Raw genomic sequence first — 18879 nt, 5'->3', positions numbered from 1 at the left:
CCATCCCTGGGATTCTCCAGGCAAGAACACTGGAGTGGGTTGCCATTTCCTTCTCCAATGCATGAAAGTGAAAAGTGAAAGTGAAGTTGCTCAGTCGTGTCCGACTCAGCGACCACATGGACTGCAGCCTACCAGGCTCCTCTGTCCATGGGATTTTCCAGGCAAAAGTACTGGAGTGGGGTGACTATCTCCCTGAGTTTTCTCAAATTCATGTCTATTGAGTAGGTGATGCTATCTAACCATCTCATACTCTGTGGCCCCCTTCTCCTCTTGTCCTCAACCTTTCCCAGCATCAGTGTCTTTTCCAATGAAATGCTCTTCGCCTTAGGTGGCCAAACTTTGGGAGCTTCAGCTTCAGCATCAGTCCTTCCAATGAATATCCAGGGTTGATTTCCTTTACAATTGACTGGTTTGATATACTTGCAGTCCAAGGGATTCTCAAGAGTCTTCTCCAGCACCACAATTTGAAAGCATTAATTCTTTGGTGCTCAGCCTTCTTTACGGTCCAACTCTCACATCCGTACATGACTACTGGAAAAACCATAGCTTGATTGTATGGACCTTTGTCAGCAAAGTGATGTCTCTGCTTTTTAACACACTGTCTATGTTCGTCAGCTTTCCTTCCGAGGAGCAAGCATCTTTTAATTTCATGGCTGCAGTCATGATCTGCATTGATTTTGACCTATGATGCCTCTTAAATGTGAAAATTTTTAGAACTCTTCTAAGTAATATATTAAAACAGTCATCACAACATGGGTCAATATCTGAACATAATAGAATATATGCAAACTAAAATACGGCCAGTATCTTTTGATAATCAGTACTAGACCAGAGCCAAAGAATAAAAATTATAACTGATCTAGACTAGGAGTTGGTAAACTATGGCCCTAAGGTCAAATTCAGCTCACAGCCTATATTTGCAAATAAAGTTTTATTGAAGCATAGTCACATTCACTTGTTTATCAATGGCTGATTTGCACTATGATGGCAGAATTGTGTAGCCACAACAAAGAGAGTCTGACCTGTAAAACCTAAAATATTTTCTATCTGGTTCCTTAAGGAAGTTTGCCAATTTCTCATCTAAACTGATGTATCCCAATATTCTTCAATGGGCAATACCTATGAATTGGTCCAGGACTCATAAGAAAGATAGAAGGATAAACACCTTTCCATTAATCTAGCAACCCAAATATCTATCAGTTCATATATTCCTTTTTCAATATCATTTAATGAAAAATTATGATTTTTATCTTTGCTCCTAACATGACAACTTTGCACCAGTTTTGAATTGCATCAATGTAGTGAAAAACTGAAAAAGGAAAATGAGAAAGCCAAAGACATTAAAGCAAGAGAAGTTCTAGGACTTTCGGTTTCAGCTCAGACATGTAAAGAGTTTGGAAGTCATCACGTTTGTCCTTATGTTAAGAAAAAAGCCAGACAAATGAAAAATCAAAGACTTTTTTTGGACAAAACGGAGAGCTGAGTTTGTAGGGCAAACTGACACCCTGAAACCCAGAGAAAGAGGAGTGAATTCAGAGAGTCACCATCAAAAACCCACTTACCTGGAACAAAGGTCACTAGAACCAGTAAATGGTAGAAATACTTAAATGGTAATTTTGACAAACTGCTGAAGGCTGAGCATGGTCTAGCCTAAGGATCAGAAACTCCTGGGGGACATAGTTTTTGGGATACCCTCATACTTTCATCGGAGAAGGCAATGGCACCCCACTCCAGTACTCTTGCCTGGAAAATCCCATGGACAGAGGAGCCTGGTAGGCTGCAGTCCATGGGGTCGCACAGAGTCGGACACGACTGAGCAATCTCACTTTCACTTTCCACTTTCATGCATTGGAGAAGAAAATGGCAACCCACTCCAGTGTTCTTGCCTGGAGAATCCCAGGGATGGCGGAGCCTGGTGGGCTGCCGTCTATGGTGTCACACAGAGTCAGACACGACTGAAGCAACTTAGCAGCACACTTTCATGGGTTTTACCTATTGGTGAAGAATCAAGAAAAATACCCTCATAGCTCTGGTAGGAGGAAAGAGAAAGTAACCATTATAAAATATGCCCACAGCATTGTCCAAAAAAAGGCATACTCTCCAGGTAAAAAGCTTAATCAGAGTCTTCTATCACATGCATTTTCTAACTTCAGCCCCATCTAGCCCACCTATCTCACATAAATGAGAAAAGCTAAAAGATACCTATGAAAGCCATAGCCCAAGGACACAAATCCTTAAGTCACACAAGGCTGTGACTTAATCATAAGAGTACAGAATGTTTCCCTCCCTCCATACTTCACCACACATCAATAGGGCTCCAGGATAACAGTGGAAGATTACATTTGAAAGAGCTGCAAGACACAAACTCCAACTAAGGAAGAGTTCAAGATGTCCAAAAAGACAGGGGAGGGGAAAAAAACAAAGACACTAAAAGAATTTAATGTCTCTGGCATTTAAAGCTTCAGTAAGCATTAAACACAGGCCAACTCCTGGCCACATTAAGATAAAACCTCAAATTAATTAAAAGTCTATTTATTTGAGCTCTTATCCCAAAGAAAGGCAATGCCAAAGAATGTTCAAACTACAACAAAATTGTACTCATCTCAATGCTAGCAAAGTAATGCTCAAAATTCTCCAAGCTTGGCTTCAACAGTATGTGAACTGAGAACTTCCAGATACTCAAGCTAGATTTAGAAAAGGCAGAGGAACCAGAAATCAAACTGCCAACATCTGTTGGATCACAGAAAAATCAAGAGAATTCCAGAAAAACACCTACTTCTGCTTTATTGACTATACCAAAGCCTTTGACTGTGTGGATCACAACAAACTGTGGAAAATTCTTCAAGAGATGGGAATACCAGACCACCTTACCTGCCTCCTGGGAAAACTGTATGCAGATCAAGAAGCAACAATTAGAACTGGACATGGAACAACAGATTGGTTCCAAATTGGGAAAGGAGTACATCAAGGCTATATATTGTCACCTTGCTTATTTAACTTATATGCAGAATACATTATGCGAAATGTTGGACTGAATGAAGCACAAGCTGGAATCAAGGTTGCCAGGTCAAGTATCAATAGCCTCAGATATGCAGATGACACCACCCTTCTGGCAGAAAGTGAAGAACTAAAGAGCCTCTTGATGAAAGTAAAAGAGCAGAGTGAAAAAGCTGGCTTAAACCCTAACATTCCAAAAAACTAAAATCACGGCATCCGGTCCCATCACTTCATGGCAAATAGATGGGGAGACCATGGAAACAGTGGCTGACTTTATTTGGGGGGGCTCCAATATCACTGCAGATGGTGACTACAGCCATGAAATTAAAAGACGCTTGCTCCTTGGAAGAAAAGGTATAACAAAGCTAGGCAGCATATTAAAAAGCAGAGACATTACTTTATCAACAGAGGTCTGTCTAGTCCAAGCTATGGTTTTTCCAGTAGTCATGTATGGATGTGAGAGTTGGACCATAAAGAAAGCTGAGTGCCAAAGAACTGATGCTTTTGAACTGTGGTGTTGAAGAAGACTCTTGAGAGTCCCTTGGACTGCAAGGAGATCCAACCAGTCCATCCTAAAGGAAATCATTTCTGAATATCCATTGCAAGGACTGATGCTGAAGCTGAAACGCCAACACTTTGGCAACTGGATACGAAGAACTGACTCACTGGAAAAGACCCTGATGCTGGGAAAGATTGAAGGCAGGAGGAGAAGGGGACAACAGAGGATGAGATGGTTGGATAGCATCACTGACTCTATGGCCATGAGTTTGAGCAAGCTCCAGGAGCTGGTGATGCACAGGGAAGCTTGGCATGCTGCAGTCCATGGGGTCGCAAAGAGTTGGACAAAACTGATCGACTGAACTGAACTGAATACTCCAAACATCTTGTCTAGCTTTCAACAAAAAATTAGAAGGTATACTAAAAGGCAGTTTGAAGAGAGAAGCAAGCATTAGAACCAGAGTCAAACATGAGACAGATTTTGGAATGATCAGACCAGGAATTTAAAATAATTGGGAATAATATTTTAAAGACTCTAATGGAAAAGGTAGAAAACATGAAAGAACAGGTGAGTAAAGTACACAAAGAGATGGAAACTCTAAAGAATAATTAAAAGGAAATGCCAGATATCAAAAATACTATAAAAGAAATAAGACCACTGATGGGCTCATCAGTAGACTAGACACAACCTAGGAAAGAATCAGCAAATTTGAACATGACAGAAACTTACAAAACTGAAATGAAAAGAGAAAAAAGAATGAATAAAATAGAATATCAAAGAACTGTGGGACAACTCTGAATGTGTATCATACATGGGAATAGAATATCAGAAAGAGAAGATGGAACTTAAGAAATATCTGAAGTAATAACAGCCAAGAAATTGCCAAAATTAATTAGACACAAAACCACCGAGCCAAGAATCTCAGAAAACACCAAGTCGGATAAATATAAAAACATCTACACCTAGGCACATCATACACTTAGACTCCATAAAACAAAAAACAAAGAGAAAATCTTCAGAATAGGTAGAAGGTGGAAGCTGAGGGCAACGAGGGAATACCCTATCTGTAGAAGAACAAGGATAAGAATTATACAGAATTTCTCATCTGAAACCACGCAAGTAAGGGAAGAATGAAGTAAAATATTTAAAGCATTGAAAGGAAGAAAAGGATCAATCTAAAATTCCAAATGTAAGATCATCTTTCATAAGTAAGGAAGAAAAAAGACTTACTCAGACAAAAATTGAGAGAATTCACAAAAGACTTGCCTAGGAAGAAATGTTAAAAGAGGTTCTTCAAGAAGAAGGAAATGATACAGGTCAGAAACTCAGTTCCATATAAAGAAAGGAAGCATATCAGAGAAGGAACAAGAAAAGGTAAAATAAAATCATTGATTTGTCTTATTCTTAATTAATCTAAAATATAACTATTTTATAACAGTAATAATGTATTGAGTGATTATATTATAGCATATGAAATGAAAGACACTGATGTCATCAGGGACAGGAGAGATGAACTGAGAATATTCTTTAATGAAATATTTTGTGAACTGCACAGGAAGCAATGTAATATTGTATGAAAGTGGACTTAGATTAGTTTAAAATGTATATTGTGAACTCTAGAGCAATTGCTTAAAAAAGAATGCTTAAGTATAATTGACAGGCTAAGAGAAGAGATAAAATGCTCAACTAAAACGAGAAAAGACAGAAAGAGAAAGGAGGGGAGGGAAATAAGCACAAGGTCAGAAAACAAACATGAAAGCTATAAACCCAACATGTCAGTAAACACTTTAAATGTGAACGGTCAAAATCTACCAATTAAAAGACATTTTCAAGGACACAAACGCTTAAGTCACACAAGGCTGTGACTTAATCATAAGAGTACAGAATGTTTTCCCTCCTCCATACTTCACCACACACCAAAAGGCCTCCAGTATGAGTAGAAGGCTGCATTTGAAAGAGCTGCAAGACACAAACTCCAAAAAACCAAGACTCAACTGTATGTTGACTACGGGAAACACACTTTAAATATAAAGATACAGGTTAAAAGTTAGGGGATAAAGAAATCACTAGCAAAAAGAAAGCTGCAGTAGCTATATAGATTTCAGACAAAGCAGACTTCAGAATAAGGGAAATCATGAGTATAAAGATCAGCATAATGATAAAGGGGTTAATTCTCCAAGAAGACATAATAATCCTTTGTGTATATACACTTAACAACAGAATATCAAAATATGGAGGCCAAAACTGGCAGAACTGTATGGAATTCAAAACCCACAGATCCATTAGTACAGTTGGAGATATCAATAACTCTTTTCATTAATTGATATACACCAAGCAAGCAGAAAGTCAGAAAGTTGACCTGAACAACACTAACAATCAGCTTTATCTAATCTCGTCATTTATAAAAAAGTCCATCCAACAGCATTAAAATGTATACTCTTCTCAAGTTTATATGAAACATTCATCAAACATTCACATTCTGGGCCATAAAACATACTTAACAAAATTTATAAGAATAGAAATCATACCAAGCATGTTCTTAGATTACAATGGAATTAAACCAGAAATCAATAATAGAAAGATAGCTGGGAAAACTCAAAATATTTGGAAATTAAACATACTTCTAAATAACACATGGGTCAAAAAAAAGAAGTCCCAAGAGAAGTTTAAAATATCTTAAATACAGTACAACCTATCAAAACTTTAAGATACAGCAAAAACAGTGCTTAGAAGAAAATACAGAGCGCTGAATGTGATACATATATCTTGTGATATATCACAAGAGAAGAAACATCAAAAATCTAAGCTTCCATTTTAGGAAACTAAGGGAAAAGAGGAATGTAAACTTAGTGCAAACAGAAGAAAAAATAATAAAAATCAGAGCAGAGATCAATGAAATTGAAAAGATGAAAACAATAGAGAAATTAACAAAGGCAAAAGCTGATAACCTCTAGCCAGGCTAACCAAGAAGAGAGAGCGAGCGACAGAAAGAGAGAGACACAAATTAATGAGGGGTCATGACTGATTCCCAGAGACATTAAAAGAATAATGAAGGAATAAGATGAATAACTTCATAGCCAAAAATTTGAAAACACAGATGAAATGAACCAATTCTTTGAAACACACAAACTCCCAAAACTCATACAAGCTGCCACAGACTCCCAGAGCTTCTACCCACCAGCTTCAGCACACCAAAGCCAGACCTCTAAGTACTCACCTCTTTGGGAGCCTATAATACAAGCACCTCAAAGCCTCTAGTCTCTTATCACATCAATCAATCCTGCCCTCTTCCAGAAAACTATCAGAAAGTACAACTCCCTCAGAAATGCAACACATTTTGGCAAAAACTGAAGTCTGAGAAGAATCTCCAGGGAACTGCTGGGAATAACTGTCTCTTGGCAACCTTGCAGCCATCTAAAGCCACCACCATGTCTCATGTCCCTGATACCCTCTTCAATCAAACGTCTACCCACCATTTGCCCTTCTGCTATGTATGCTTTCATCCCTGTACTGCCCTGTGCTTCCTCTTCCTACTGACCCTCCAAATGCTCCTCCTCTTTCCAAATCTTTCTGCCATGACTTCTGGAAATCAGACTCTTTAGTTTAATCAATCCTCTACATTTTAATGAACCCTTCATAAAAATTTCCTCTATTCACCATTGTCAAAAAAAAAAAAAAACTCTTCTCTCTACAAACCTTAAGACTTTTAGTAGGTAACTATATATTAGATAGCACTTCGTTTTCATCTGCTTCACTTATCACTATATCAAGTAAGTATGATGAGTCAGTAAATCAAATGGACACCATTTTCAAAGGAATAACCAACAGCAGTCTTGAAGTAACAAACACCATAGCAGCACTTAAAAATATTATAAGGTATTTCAAAACTTAGGTCTAAAATTTAACAGATACAATATATACAACTTAATGAAAGTTTCCTCACTCCCAAAATGTAGGTATTTTTTTCTTGCTTATTTGTACAACAAATAATCTACTTTAGATTTTAATTATAGAAATGAATTAAATCATATAGATTATACAATAGTCGTAACAACATATATTTTACTGTATAAGTACAACCTGTAAGAAGGAACACTAATGCAAGAAAGGACTATAAATATAATCAGTTACAAGTTGGCAAATACCCAACTAAAAAAAATTCAAAGTAAAAGACAGCAGAGTCTCAGGGAGTCCAACTTCAAGATCTGTTCTCTCCCTAGCTGTCATACAAGCACCATATCCTTTTGTTGGTGGCTAACAAGGTGGCTCATCTGCGTGGGGCATTGGCACACAATAGTAGTTATGTTCTACCTCACAAATGACTGCACTTCATGGAGTTTATACTCAGTAGAGCAGTGTTTGCAAACCACTTAGATTCCAGGACGAAAGAGCTACAAAAACGAAACATCCAGTCCTTCTCTGAGGTTTGTTATTAGCCTCTGCTAGCCACCGGTTACACGGCACTAAACACTATGTGCTGTGTGTTTGCTTGCAACCACTATGAAAAATAGCCTATAACATCTTTCTGAAGACTCCTAGAAAATTTTAAGTTAATTTAAAATTGGGGAATTTAACTGGGACATACTTCAATTCTTAGAACTAGTTTTTGACAAACTGCCTCACGAGTTCTTTCATGGATGTCAGTTCAGTTTTGTTTTAACCAACACTATTCAATACACTATCACTAAAATTTAATGCTACTGGTTGACAAAAAGTAAAGATTGTAAAAAGTGAAGAAGGTAAAACAATCTGTTTGATTTGAATCTAAGTTAATTCCTAGCCTACAAATAAGCTTTTTCCTGGATGATAAGAAATGCTTTAAAAAAGATTCACACCTTAATAGCCCAATTATGTATAATTCACATTACATAAGTTAGAGAACCTAGAATAAAACCCTAAATAATACATTATACCGATGTCCTCAAAACAGCTTGTCAAAACATTTCTCAAAGATTTCTACCCTGTAGCATGTGTGCACAAAAATCCGAAGTATTCATTAGATGGGCAATATACAGCATCCACAATGATTCTAAACACAAATCTACTTTGAAGAATAGTTATATAATTATATAAAATTATTAAACACTATTAAAATGTTTATGAAAGCATTGTTTTTAAAAGTAACATTTCCCCCAATTTATAGTAGAGAACTGTAGTCAGAGCTTCTCTGGTCTGGGTAAAAAAGTTTACACATATTTTAACAAAAGAAACTACTGTACTTTATTGTATTTGTATATAGCATTTAACTTAGAATCTCTGGAAAGCAGAGAAAATTTATGACAATTCATTTTATCATCTCAGAATTCCTACTTTCCTAAAATGATTTCATGAAAATGTTCATGTACTTCCTAGAAATACTTTCCTGCATTGTTTTAATAAACCAAGGTATATGCTTTACAGAGATTATAATATATAAACAATGTAAGGCACTGTCAAAAAAGAAAACCAACAAGTACCTTCAAAACAGGAATCTCATGATTCTGATCACATTCTCTTTCTCTCAAAATATGAATTACATTAGAAATGAATACAGACATTTTACTAAACTCAACTATTCTCAAAAATGATGGAAGTTTTTAAAATTTCTATAGATTTGCCCATTAATGTCTGCTGACTTTAAGCAGCTACATAATAGCATAAAACACACATTGTAAAGAACTATAAAGATTTGAGGGGATGGTCACACAACATTGTAAATGTTCCAAATATCACTGGTTACATACTTTGAAAATGTTTGTTTTTATACTATGTGAATTTCATACCAATATTAATTTTATATAAGAATTTTATAATATTAATAAACTTTAAATTCCTATAAATCACATAATAAATTTGATAAATTTTGTTTTAACCATCACTAAATATATCAAATTTTTAAATGATTTGGAGTAAGGTAAAATTAAGAGAGTCTAATCCACACACATTATATTCCCCTAATTTTTAAATGAAGAAAAATTTATTAATTGAATGTTGTATTATTTACTCTGAATGCATAAAAACTTCCCATTCACCACTAACTCTAGATATATCTATGAACCATAAAAAGTTATTCTATTTTACATTCAGAGTCAAAGATCATTAGAAGCTTGACTAATCTAGTTCTCATTTTTTTAAATCAAATACATATCCATGTAGATAGATTTTAATGGAGCAAAGAGAAAAGAAACTGTCATTTTTCAAATCCTATTTTACCAACTAGGTGAATGAAACAGGAACTATGGCTTTCCACAAACCTTTGCCCAATAATTTTTCTTTACCTTACTATCTACTTTAAACATAATCAGTTTAAAACAGAAAGAAACAACAATAAAAAAGCCAGACACAAAAACCTGAGACATATTTTTTAAGAGAAAAATGAACAGGCATAAAATATTAAGACATATGGTTACAGGTGAAATTTTTTCCAGGAGACAAAGAACATGTAGAAGAAAAGGTGAAGAGGAGTCCTAAGAGCCTGATCTATACATCAACAATGCAAACACACAGCTCAAGGGCCTTCAGAAATAATCAAGAACCATGTGAACCTCAGCCTTCTCTGCATATTTTAGAAAATAACTCAGAATCTATTTTCCATCCAAAATTAAGGCAATGGTATTTGTTAAGCATCAAACTTCATATAGAAGAGCACTTAATACTCTGCCTTCATTTTCTAGATTCATTTTTTTATGAGCAACACAGTTCCACATAACCAAGTTTTGATTCTCCACTTAAAATATCAAAGGACTCCAACAAAGAACTAAATGGGGATCATGAATATTATCCCCCCAATGCCTCATGATGATATGAAAGATACACACTAACTCAAAGTGGAAGAAAAAGCAAAAAAAACAGCATGTCAATAATTAAGTACATTAATTACTACTATGTATATTTTCTATTAGCATAATTTAATTTTAAAATCTATATATCTATATAATAAGCTCATGCTGCCAAAGAATTTTTGTTATGTAATTATTCAAGTAGTTTTTCTTACTCTACATAGACTTTCTTCTGAAAAGACACTACACATGACTATCATGTTAAAAAACTGTATGTGCTTCATATATATAATTAGTCATACCTAGTTTTCTGATACAATATATCTATTAAATCTGAACACTTATAAATATTTAATAAACTAATTCATAGCATAAAAAATACATACATATATATGTATGGTTTTTGTCCTTACAATTTAAAATGAAATCAAATTTTCCTCTCTAATAATTTTCATTCAATTTATATATCCTGTAAGTGGTCAATATGACCAAAATCAGTTACTAAATATCAAAATATCATTTATTACTACATGTATTAAACTTCTGACAGTAATATTAGTAATACAAGTAGCATATGAAATCTATTAAGATTTACCCAGTTCCCTGACCCAAATCATTCCAAACACGACTTTGGGGAGGATGAAATCAAAGGATTAGCACAAATGTAAAATCGGTCTCCCTACATATGATATAAAAATCAAGGTAGAAACAGCATATGTGTGTGTGGTGTGTGTATTACCTGCCTGTGTGCTTGTAAGGGGAGTATATTCAGTATTGGAATAATCATAGAATTCATTTCATACCTGTGCTCCATAGATATATTTATCCAACATCTTGCCTCCTATTGTCTGCCCTCCTATGTCCCAAACTTGAAGAGTAACATTCAAGCTTCCTAGAATATAAAACAGAATATAAAAATAAGAAAACAAAAACAGGAACAATACAACAACCGAATGCAGTTTCACAGAACATTAAGTCACAGTGATAAACTTTGAACCTAATGCGCATGTTTATTCTGCATGGTCACATAATTGGAACTGTGAAATAATGCTGTCAAAAGAGATTAATAGTGGGGAATTTAGGTTTACACTTTACCCCAGTTCCATGCAACCACATTTATAATCACCTTCAAAACAAAAGAAAATAAATAAAGTTTTAATTCACAAACATCTTAAACCTTAAATTTTTGTTTTTCTTAAACAGAGACTAAAACAATAAGGCACTTGAATGTGGAATAAGATATATAATTTAAAAATTAAAACTGAACTTTATATACTAATCTACCTTATTGCATACAATGAATTTTGCTGTAACTTCTAAACTCTACAGGTTCTAAATAAAACTCACAAATTACCAACAGACTACAAAAATGGTCTCAAAGTTTCAATTCGAATGCAGTTTTAAATTTGAATGTCAGCTACTATATACAATAGTGAACATAATTTTAAAATTACATGTCTTCAAATTTAACCTATAAAATATAAACATTTTGACGGCCGTCTTCAGAACTGATGTAGGATACATACCCAGTATATCACAAATTATTATGATGCATTTATATCTGTTCAAAGCATTCCACTGAAACAAATTATAAGATGTGCTTCAAAGTCCTCATAAAATAGAGTAAATCTATTTGATGATTTAACAAATCTCTTCCTCATACAAACATTATAAAAGCATTCTAAATTACTAAAAGGCAATCTTTAAAATTCTTTCATCCATTTTGCAAAATACTTACTTGATAAAAAATTTATGAAACGTTATTCTCTGTTATCAATGCAATCAGTGACTAAACAATAAAATTTAAAGACCAGTTCAATATGCTTTGTAATTTAACATTTCAGACTGTTTCTCCTAATAAAATTATGCTGTTTTCTCCAAAGGTAGACAGAATCTCAATCAGCACCTTCAAAATGAGCCCCCACACCAAAAATGTATCTTCCTGAATGATTTGCAAATCAGGAAAACTCAAAAACTTAGATACTAAAAGACTAGTCTCTTCAAAAACAAACCAAAAAAAGATTATATAGATATGAATTTTTATACCAATGCATAACACTAAAATTGGAGAATGTTAGTGACACCATTCAACTTTGCAACTGGAAAGTAAGTACAATACTAGATTAACCAGTCAACTTTTACCCTTAACTCTAAGTTTTGTAGGGTCTGTATTACAATCTTTCCATTATCTGGATGTAGTTCTGTTCCATCTGCCAACCTGCAGGATTTACATGAGGAACTTCCATTAGCATTAATGAGAGCTACTGAAGTTTATCACCCGTCATCTTTCCCACATATACATACTTTCAACCCTCACAGAGTAATGACTAAAGTGTTCTTAGAGCTCTACAAATACAAAAACCTAAACGTCACAGATGAAGACTTACCCAACAACTTGTATAAAGCCAGTATCTTAAAAATCTAAATTTTTAAGAAATTTTAAGAAAACTTAATTAAGAAAATTAAATTCTAAGAAAATTAAGAAATCTAAATTCAAAATTCACTCTCCTACAATGCTGTCTCAAATTAAGCAGGGGAGAAAGGGCTAGTTGACACTAGAAGTATGTCAAATAGTTTCAGGAGCCTCTAGATAAACAGGCAGTACTCTATTCACTTTAGTAACAAAACTCTTTAGTTATGTTTACTTCAAAAACCAGTTCTCAACAATGTTAACTTTTTAAAGATTTTAGGCAACACTTAATAAAGGGCATTAATATCATTTTCTTCAAAGTCAATAAACTTAACTTCGTATCAAGAAATATGAAGCTTTTTTCCTTTACGTTCTGATATTTAGACCCTATCCTATCTATAACTTTAGAAACATCATCTTCACTACATGCTTTCAAATTCTGACAATATAATTTCAAGACTTGAAATCATTTATTCAACTATCTCCCACCTGAGAGGTTTATATTCCTGTATTGAGGGAATATTTGTTAAATCCATACCTTTCCAAATAAACACTATTTGTTGTTCTTAGCTTGTTTTTCTTTATACATATGCTAGTGCCTCAGATAAAAATAGCTGTGTATTACTAATAACCCACTAATATACAATGCTAACCAAAAAACAAACAACTTTTCTTGTTACAGCTTCAACAAATGATATTAACTTCATGGTTATTTCATGTATCTAGAAATGTATTTTCAACTTCCACATTTGAATTTTAGGCTTAGTAACACATAAAAATAAATCAGAGGTCCTTCTATTTGGGAAACAAAATAATACATTCAAATTAATATTCCCTTTAGTTCTAACAAGCAAAAACATATGAAGTCTTCTAGTATATTTTCAAAATGATAAGCCTATAAAGCTAAATAAGAATTTTCAAATGATCAACATTGCAAAATTTTTAAAAACCAAGAACCCATTAAAATAAATTTCTAACTAATAAAGAATGTTAAGGAGGAAACTGTCAGCAATCTAATCCTAAATGCAAAATGCTACTCCTGCTGCTCTGTAAGAAATGACATTTAACTAGGGGAAAAAATAAATAAATGAGGTGACAAAATACAGGTAAGCTGCTTTTGGTGTGAATCAAAGCCACCAAGAGGATTCAACAGTGACCTTGTAAAAGTACACTTGGTGCCTCGGTTAACCTTACTTAAAGTGCCGCATAGTCAAGATGGAACTAAAAACACAAGTCTGCCCACTTCTTGTGCTAAAGACTTAGAAATCCTTTTCACAGTAGAACGCTGTTTACTGGACTGTACCCACAAGCTTCCTGAAAGTATTTTGACTAAGGCTCTTAAGAAGCTCTATCAGCAGAATCTCTGACTAACAGATACACTATTTTAAGCAGTAAAATCTGCACAGTGGTTGCATCCAGACTATACAGCATACCAGATCATGAAATATACTAACATGGATGAGTATCTGCAAAGTAATGACCTTGAAAACTTGCATGAAGAGAATGTCAATAGATGGACAGGAGGTATTACACCTCTAACGATCTGAACGGATAGAAGACTCACTAGAATACTAACAAATACTAGATTTGCCTCCTGTGCGGCTATACCATAAATTTAATAATGCTGCCTATAATGTTTCAGCAAATGATACAAATATTAATCACTGGGCACAATGAATTAAAATTAAACTATACAAAGGGTATACTATAAACCTTTAATTTATTCATATTATTTCTTAATATACCTTTTAATATCAAATCAAGCTACAACTTTTTCCTACTAATATTTATACAATAACTTTAAATCCACTAAACAGAATAAAACCAACTGCTTTATATAAAAAAATTTTTTTTTCTGGAACTCTGCCCATCAAAATAAAAGCTTAATCAGGAAAATTAAAATATACATTCAATAAGAGTATGCATTTCCTAGTGTCATTTCTTTAACCTAACTACTTTCTACTCTAAAATATATTATAAATTTGGATTTCAAAAATAACAAATACTTTTTACAAAGTTATCAAAATTCAAAAATGGCTGGTATTGTGCAAAAAACTAGAAATCATCAACATGTATTACACATATAAAATGTTTAGAATCAGCCTTAAAATGTTTTTAATGTCTGAATAGGTGCTTGCTCCTTTACTTAAGTCTTTGAACAGAAAAATCAGAAAAATTAAACAATATTCATAATACAGAAAGTTAGTGCTTCTGCTAGTTAGCACTGAAACAAAATAGTAATTAAATACATACTGAGGTTCTCTGTGTACAGCTGGCATCTCTGAAGAAACTGTTGTAAAATAAGTTTTCAGTAAATATATTATCTGATTTCTACATGTATTCTGCTAGTGATTGGGGTAAATATTCTATTTATATCAGCATTAACCTATCAATAAGCTATTAATAAAACGGAGATTTTCAGTTTTTAATACATACAAAAATACAAATGAAACAAAATACACACATGTTTCTCATTAAACCTCTTTCTGAACAATAACTTAGTAATAGGTAATTGGAATTCTTTTCTGAAGCTATATCTTCTTTTCATTGGTAGTCGAATAACAACCATCAAAATATAACAGAGTATATTACTAGTGAGATATGCAGAATACCTTCAATTACCAAGAGTTTTCATTAGCTGTTCTAAAATATTCATAGAGAGTTGTCTAATAGATGGAGTAGTTGAGAGACTAACATATTTCAATAATATTAGAATTTATTAAACCCCTTCCCACTATATCACTCACGTTCCAGTATATGAATCTGACACTACACTTGCAACTGTTTTTATTCAAATGTGTTTCCTCAGAGAAGAGAGAGAGATGGACTGGTTATGAAGTCAATCAAGACAAACTGCTTTTAATAAAATACTTTAAACACATAATTTAAGCACAAGTGAATGGACAGAGCATTTTAAAGCCCCAATTGTTCAGAAACTAACTTAAAACAGAAACCACTCTTTTTTTGTTATTATTTCCCTGTATTTCCCACAAAATGTGCTGCAACTGGCATCTAAATAGTTTCTTTGCATGGTGAACTGAAACATCTTGAATGCTCAAACTGTATTTTTATGAGTGCCTAGGGACCCTAAATTTTAGTGGTCTATTAAATGCCAGCAATTTCATGCTGCCTTGCATAAAACAGCATTCACATATTAGAGCACAGAAGTTCCATAGCTACATTATACTTCTGTTCCAACTTTCTCTCAAACAAAAAACTGAAGCAGAGGCTAATCAAAATAACATTTAAAAAAATAATCCTTTCCAGTCCTCTCACATTTAGTTTATACAATATCTGTTGATAATTATATGGCATTTGATTTTGTTTTTAAGGTTAGAATTTTATAAGCAACTATTGTTTATCCTCAAAAAATGTGCAACAGTCAAAAACAGTGGAGAGTGGGGAGTATATAAACTTTTTCCTTACACACATGGACAGTATGTCTTCACGATAGATGCTGATGAAAGAACCTCCCTAAGACACATTTACTGATTACATATATTTTCACACAGAAACAGTACCCAAATGTTACACATTTCTGCTTATGTCTCTTATCGTCAGATATGAACAACTTTATATGTTAAGACATTTTAGTCTCTTACCTGGCAATGTTATTCTTCTCAAAAAGAAATCCAATCCTACAGTTTGTTTGTACTGTTTCCCAAAAGTTTCTTGAGCAAAACAGGTAACTAAGGAGGTCTAAAAAATTGATGCACAGAATATCAAAATTAATGCCTTTGGCTTTAGAAATGTAAACAAAATCACTACTATATCTTATTAAGTAATCTTAATATTTATACTCCCATTATACCAACAAGCAACTTTAAGCAGTTCTAATCAATTACAAGGGGAAGAGGGACTTTTCATTCCACCAGGTATATTTCACTTGCCAACCAGCTATCAATGGCAACAACAGACTAATCAGCTAAATCTCTTTAAATCTCTTTTCATCTCCTGACTGTCAACCTCCTATTCCTTGCTAGAAATTAGAATTTCTATTTATCAACAGAGAAAACTAAAACAACATGATTAAATATCTGAATCTTATGTGTCCCTATATATCAGTTCAACACAATTTTCACAGATGTTTCATTTCTGAGGTCAAACATCTGAGTAGTTTGTGTCCTCAGCTAATAAGAAGTAGAACTAATTAAGGAAAGGAGAACCTGTTTATACAATTTCTTTTTTCCCCCCTAAGAAACATGTCTAATTTTTCTCTACATTAAAAATGGTAAATGAAAATGATTCTATAGAACTGATAATATTTATCTCTTAAAGTAAGAAGTTGAAATTTTTAAGATTAATATTAATCAGGCAAAAATAAATATATTCCATTCAAGAACTAGAAAGCTTAACAGTCACAAGAATATTATAACTAGAACAAATGTAAATCTACATTTTTTAAATAATAACTCAAAGTTACATTCAAAATTCTAGAGTTTCTTTACAGTACCATTTCTTACCAATGCAAACAAATAATTAATCATTCTAGTGAAATAACTAAAAAGCTCCTTAAACATCTGTAATGCACTATTTATTTGTAAACATCCCCTAAAAGAAGAGAAAGGGAGCGTCATGAAGCTTTTCTGCTCTTCAAGACAAATTCTCAAAGTTAAAGAAAAATAACTCTTTTTATTTTAAAAGTAAAATTAGATGTCAACTCCTAAAATAATGAAACCTAATATTTGCAAGATAGCTTATTATAATTATGATATGAGTACAGTAGTGCAAAAGAAAACTGGGCCAAACTTTAATTCTTTCAAAAAACCCTAAAATTCCTTTGACATAAGAACCATATTTTTGAGATAAATGGCAATTTGCACACACTAATTCCAATTCATTTAATACTTAAATAATCAGCATTTGTAAGAAATTGCTAAAATATTTGGTCAAATATATATTGAGCACCATAAGAAAGATGTTCTGCTATACTCTGAGAAATAAACTTACTACACCAAAATGAAAATTCATTTGGCTTCCTTGATAATATAAAAACTAAGAGATCAGGAGAAAAAAAATGTAAGCATTCCTTTCTAAAGCTTTTTTTTTATTTAGCCTTGTTTATGCCATTGGACTCATTTAACTTAGAGCACAAAACTATCTATGAACAGGCTAAGGGTTCTAAAGAAAAACAATTAACACTACATATACTATTACAGAGATTTCAAAATGTTTAATATACGGATGGCTGACACGCTTTCATAGTCTAAGAGGAATTCAAGGCACATGTAACTTCAGCAGAGTGTTTCTTTTCCTAAAAATAGGACTTATGGATTTTGAAAGCCCTACCCTCACACTTTTGAGACATATAAAACTAGAATTTTCAACTGGAATAAAGTATGATCTGTCAAAAGTGTAGGTCATTAGGAACAACGAATATTAAAATGGGTTCTTACATCATCTTCAGACATCTTACTACAAAAAGTAAAGAAGAGCATCTGAATCAGCGGGAAAGAAGTACTTCCTCTCCTATTATCTAGATGCCATGCTATCTGTCTCATTTAATAATTTCTCCGAAGTCATCGTAGAAATACCTTTCTTAAACAATTATGAAGTGAGCAACCATCTATCAAATCTGCAACTTTTTTTTCTGATTCTTTATAGTTATTTTTTGTTTCGTGAACACTTGCTAACAATTTTTAACCATATTACCTTTACTAATACTGAAAAGACACCATAAAAGGATATTTTGCCTCAAAAAAAATCTTAATATATAATAAAATTCAAAGTATGAATCAAATGAATCAAAACAGGAAAGAAATAGAAAAATGTGTTAATGGAAGGAGGTGCTAAACTTCTCTTGCATAAACTGTGAGTGGTCATCACAATACTCTATTGCTTTGTAAAGGTATATAAAAATGTCCTGATTAGAACTAGCAAAAAAAAACACTCATGTTAGAAAAAATGGACAAGAGTTAAATCAGGATACAAGTAAGAATGAAAGAGAGGCTGAATTCATAAAAGAAAAAGACAATAGAAGAAACAGAATGGGAATGTTGGTAGCTGCCAATAATCTGAAAACTGAATATGGCATGGAAAAAAATAGCAGCTTGATACATGAACAATGAAAAAAGGTAAGATGTCTGATGCTGGCATCCAGAAATTTCTGAGAGAAAAAAAATTTTTACAATTTTAAAACAGATGAGTCAAGATGACAAAGACTAAAAGAATACCATTATCCTTTGGAGCAGAATAATATCCCTAATTCCATAATG

General features: G+C 33.3%; 1 protein-coding gene across 5 annotated transcripts in view; it reads right to left on the bottom strand.

Annotated features, from left to right (window-relative positions):
- Window positions 1–18879, bottom strand: part of RAB28 (RAB28, member RAS oncogene family) — a 101084-nt gene that overhangs the window by 79901 nt on the left and 2304 nt on the right. For all 5 annotated transcript variants that reach the window (XM_081486248.1, XM_081486178.1, XM_081486350.1 and 2 more), the window contains exons 2-3: window positions 16267–16363; window positions 11058–11146 (exon numbers count right to left, since the gene is read on the bottom strand). In XM_081486248.1, coding sequence (XP_081342374.1) covers window positions 11058–11146; window positions 16267–16363 — 186 coding nt within the window. The remainder of the gene's footprint in view (window positions 1–11057; window positions 11147–16266; window positions 16364–18879) is intronic.

The sequence above is a fragment of the Giraffa tippelskirchi genome, chromosome 1, assembly GCF_054371585.1.
Source record: "Giraffa tippelskirchi isolate mGirTip1 chromosome 1, T2T-mGirTip1v1.2.pri, whole genome shotgun sequence".
In the NCBI taxonomy this organism is placed as follows: domain Eukaryota; kingdom Metazoa; phylum Chordata; class Mammalia; order Artiodactyla; family Giraffidae; genus Giraffa; species Giraffa tippelskirchi.
Note: the sequence above shows the minus strand (reverse complement) of the source record. Positions and strands in the feature narration are given on the sequence as shown.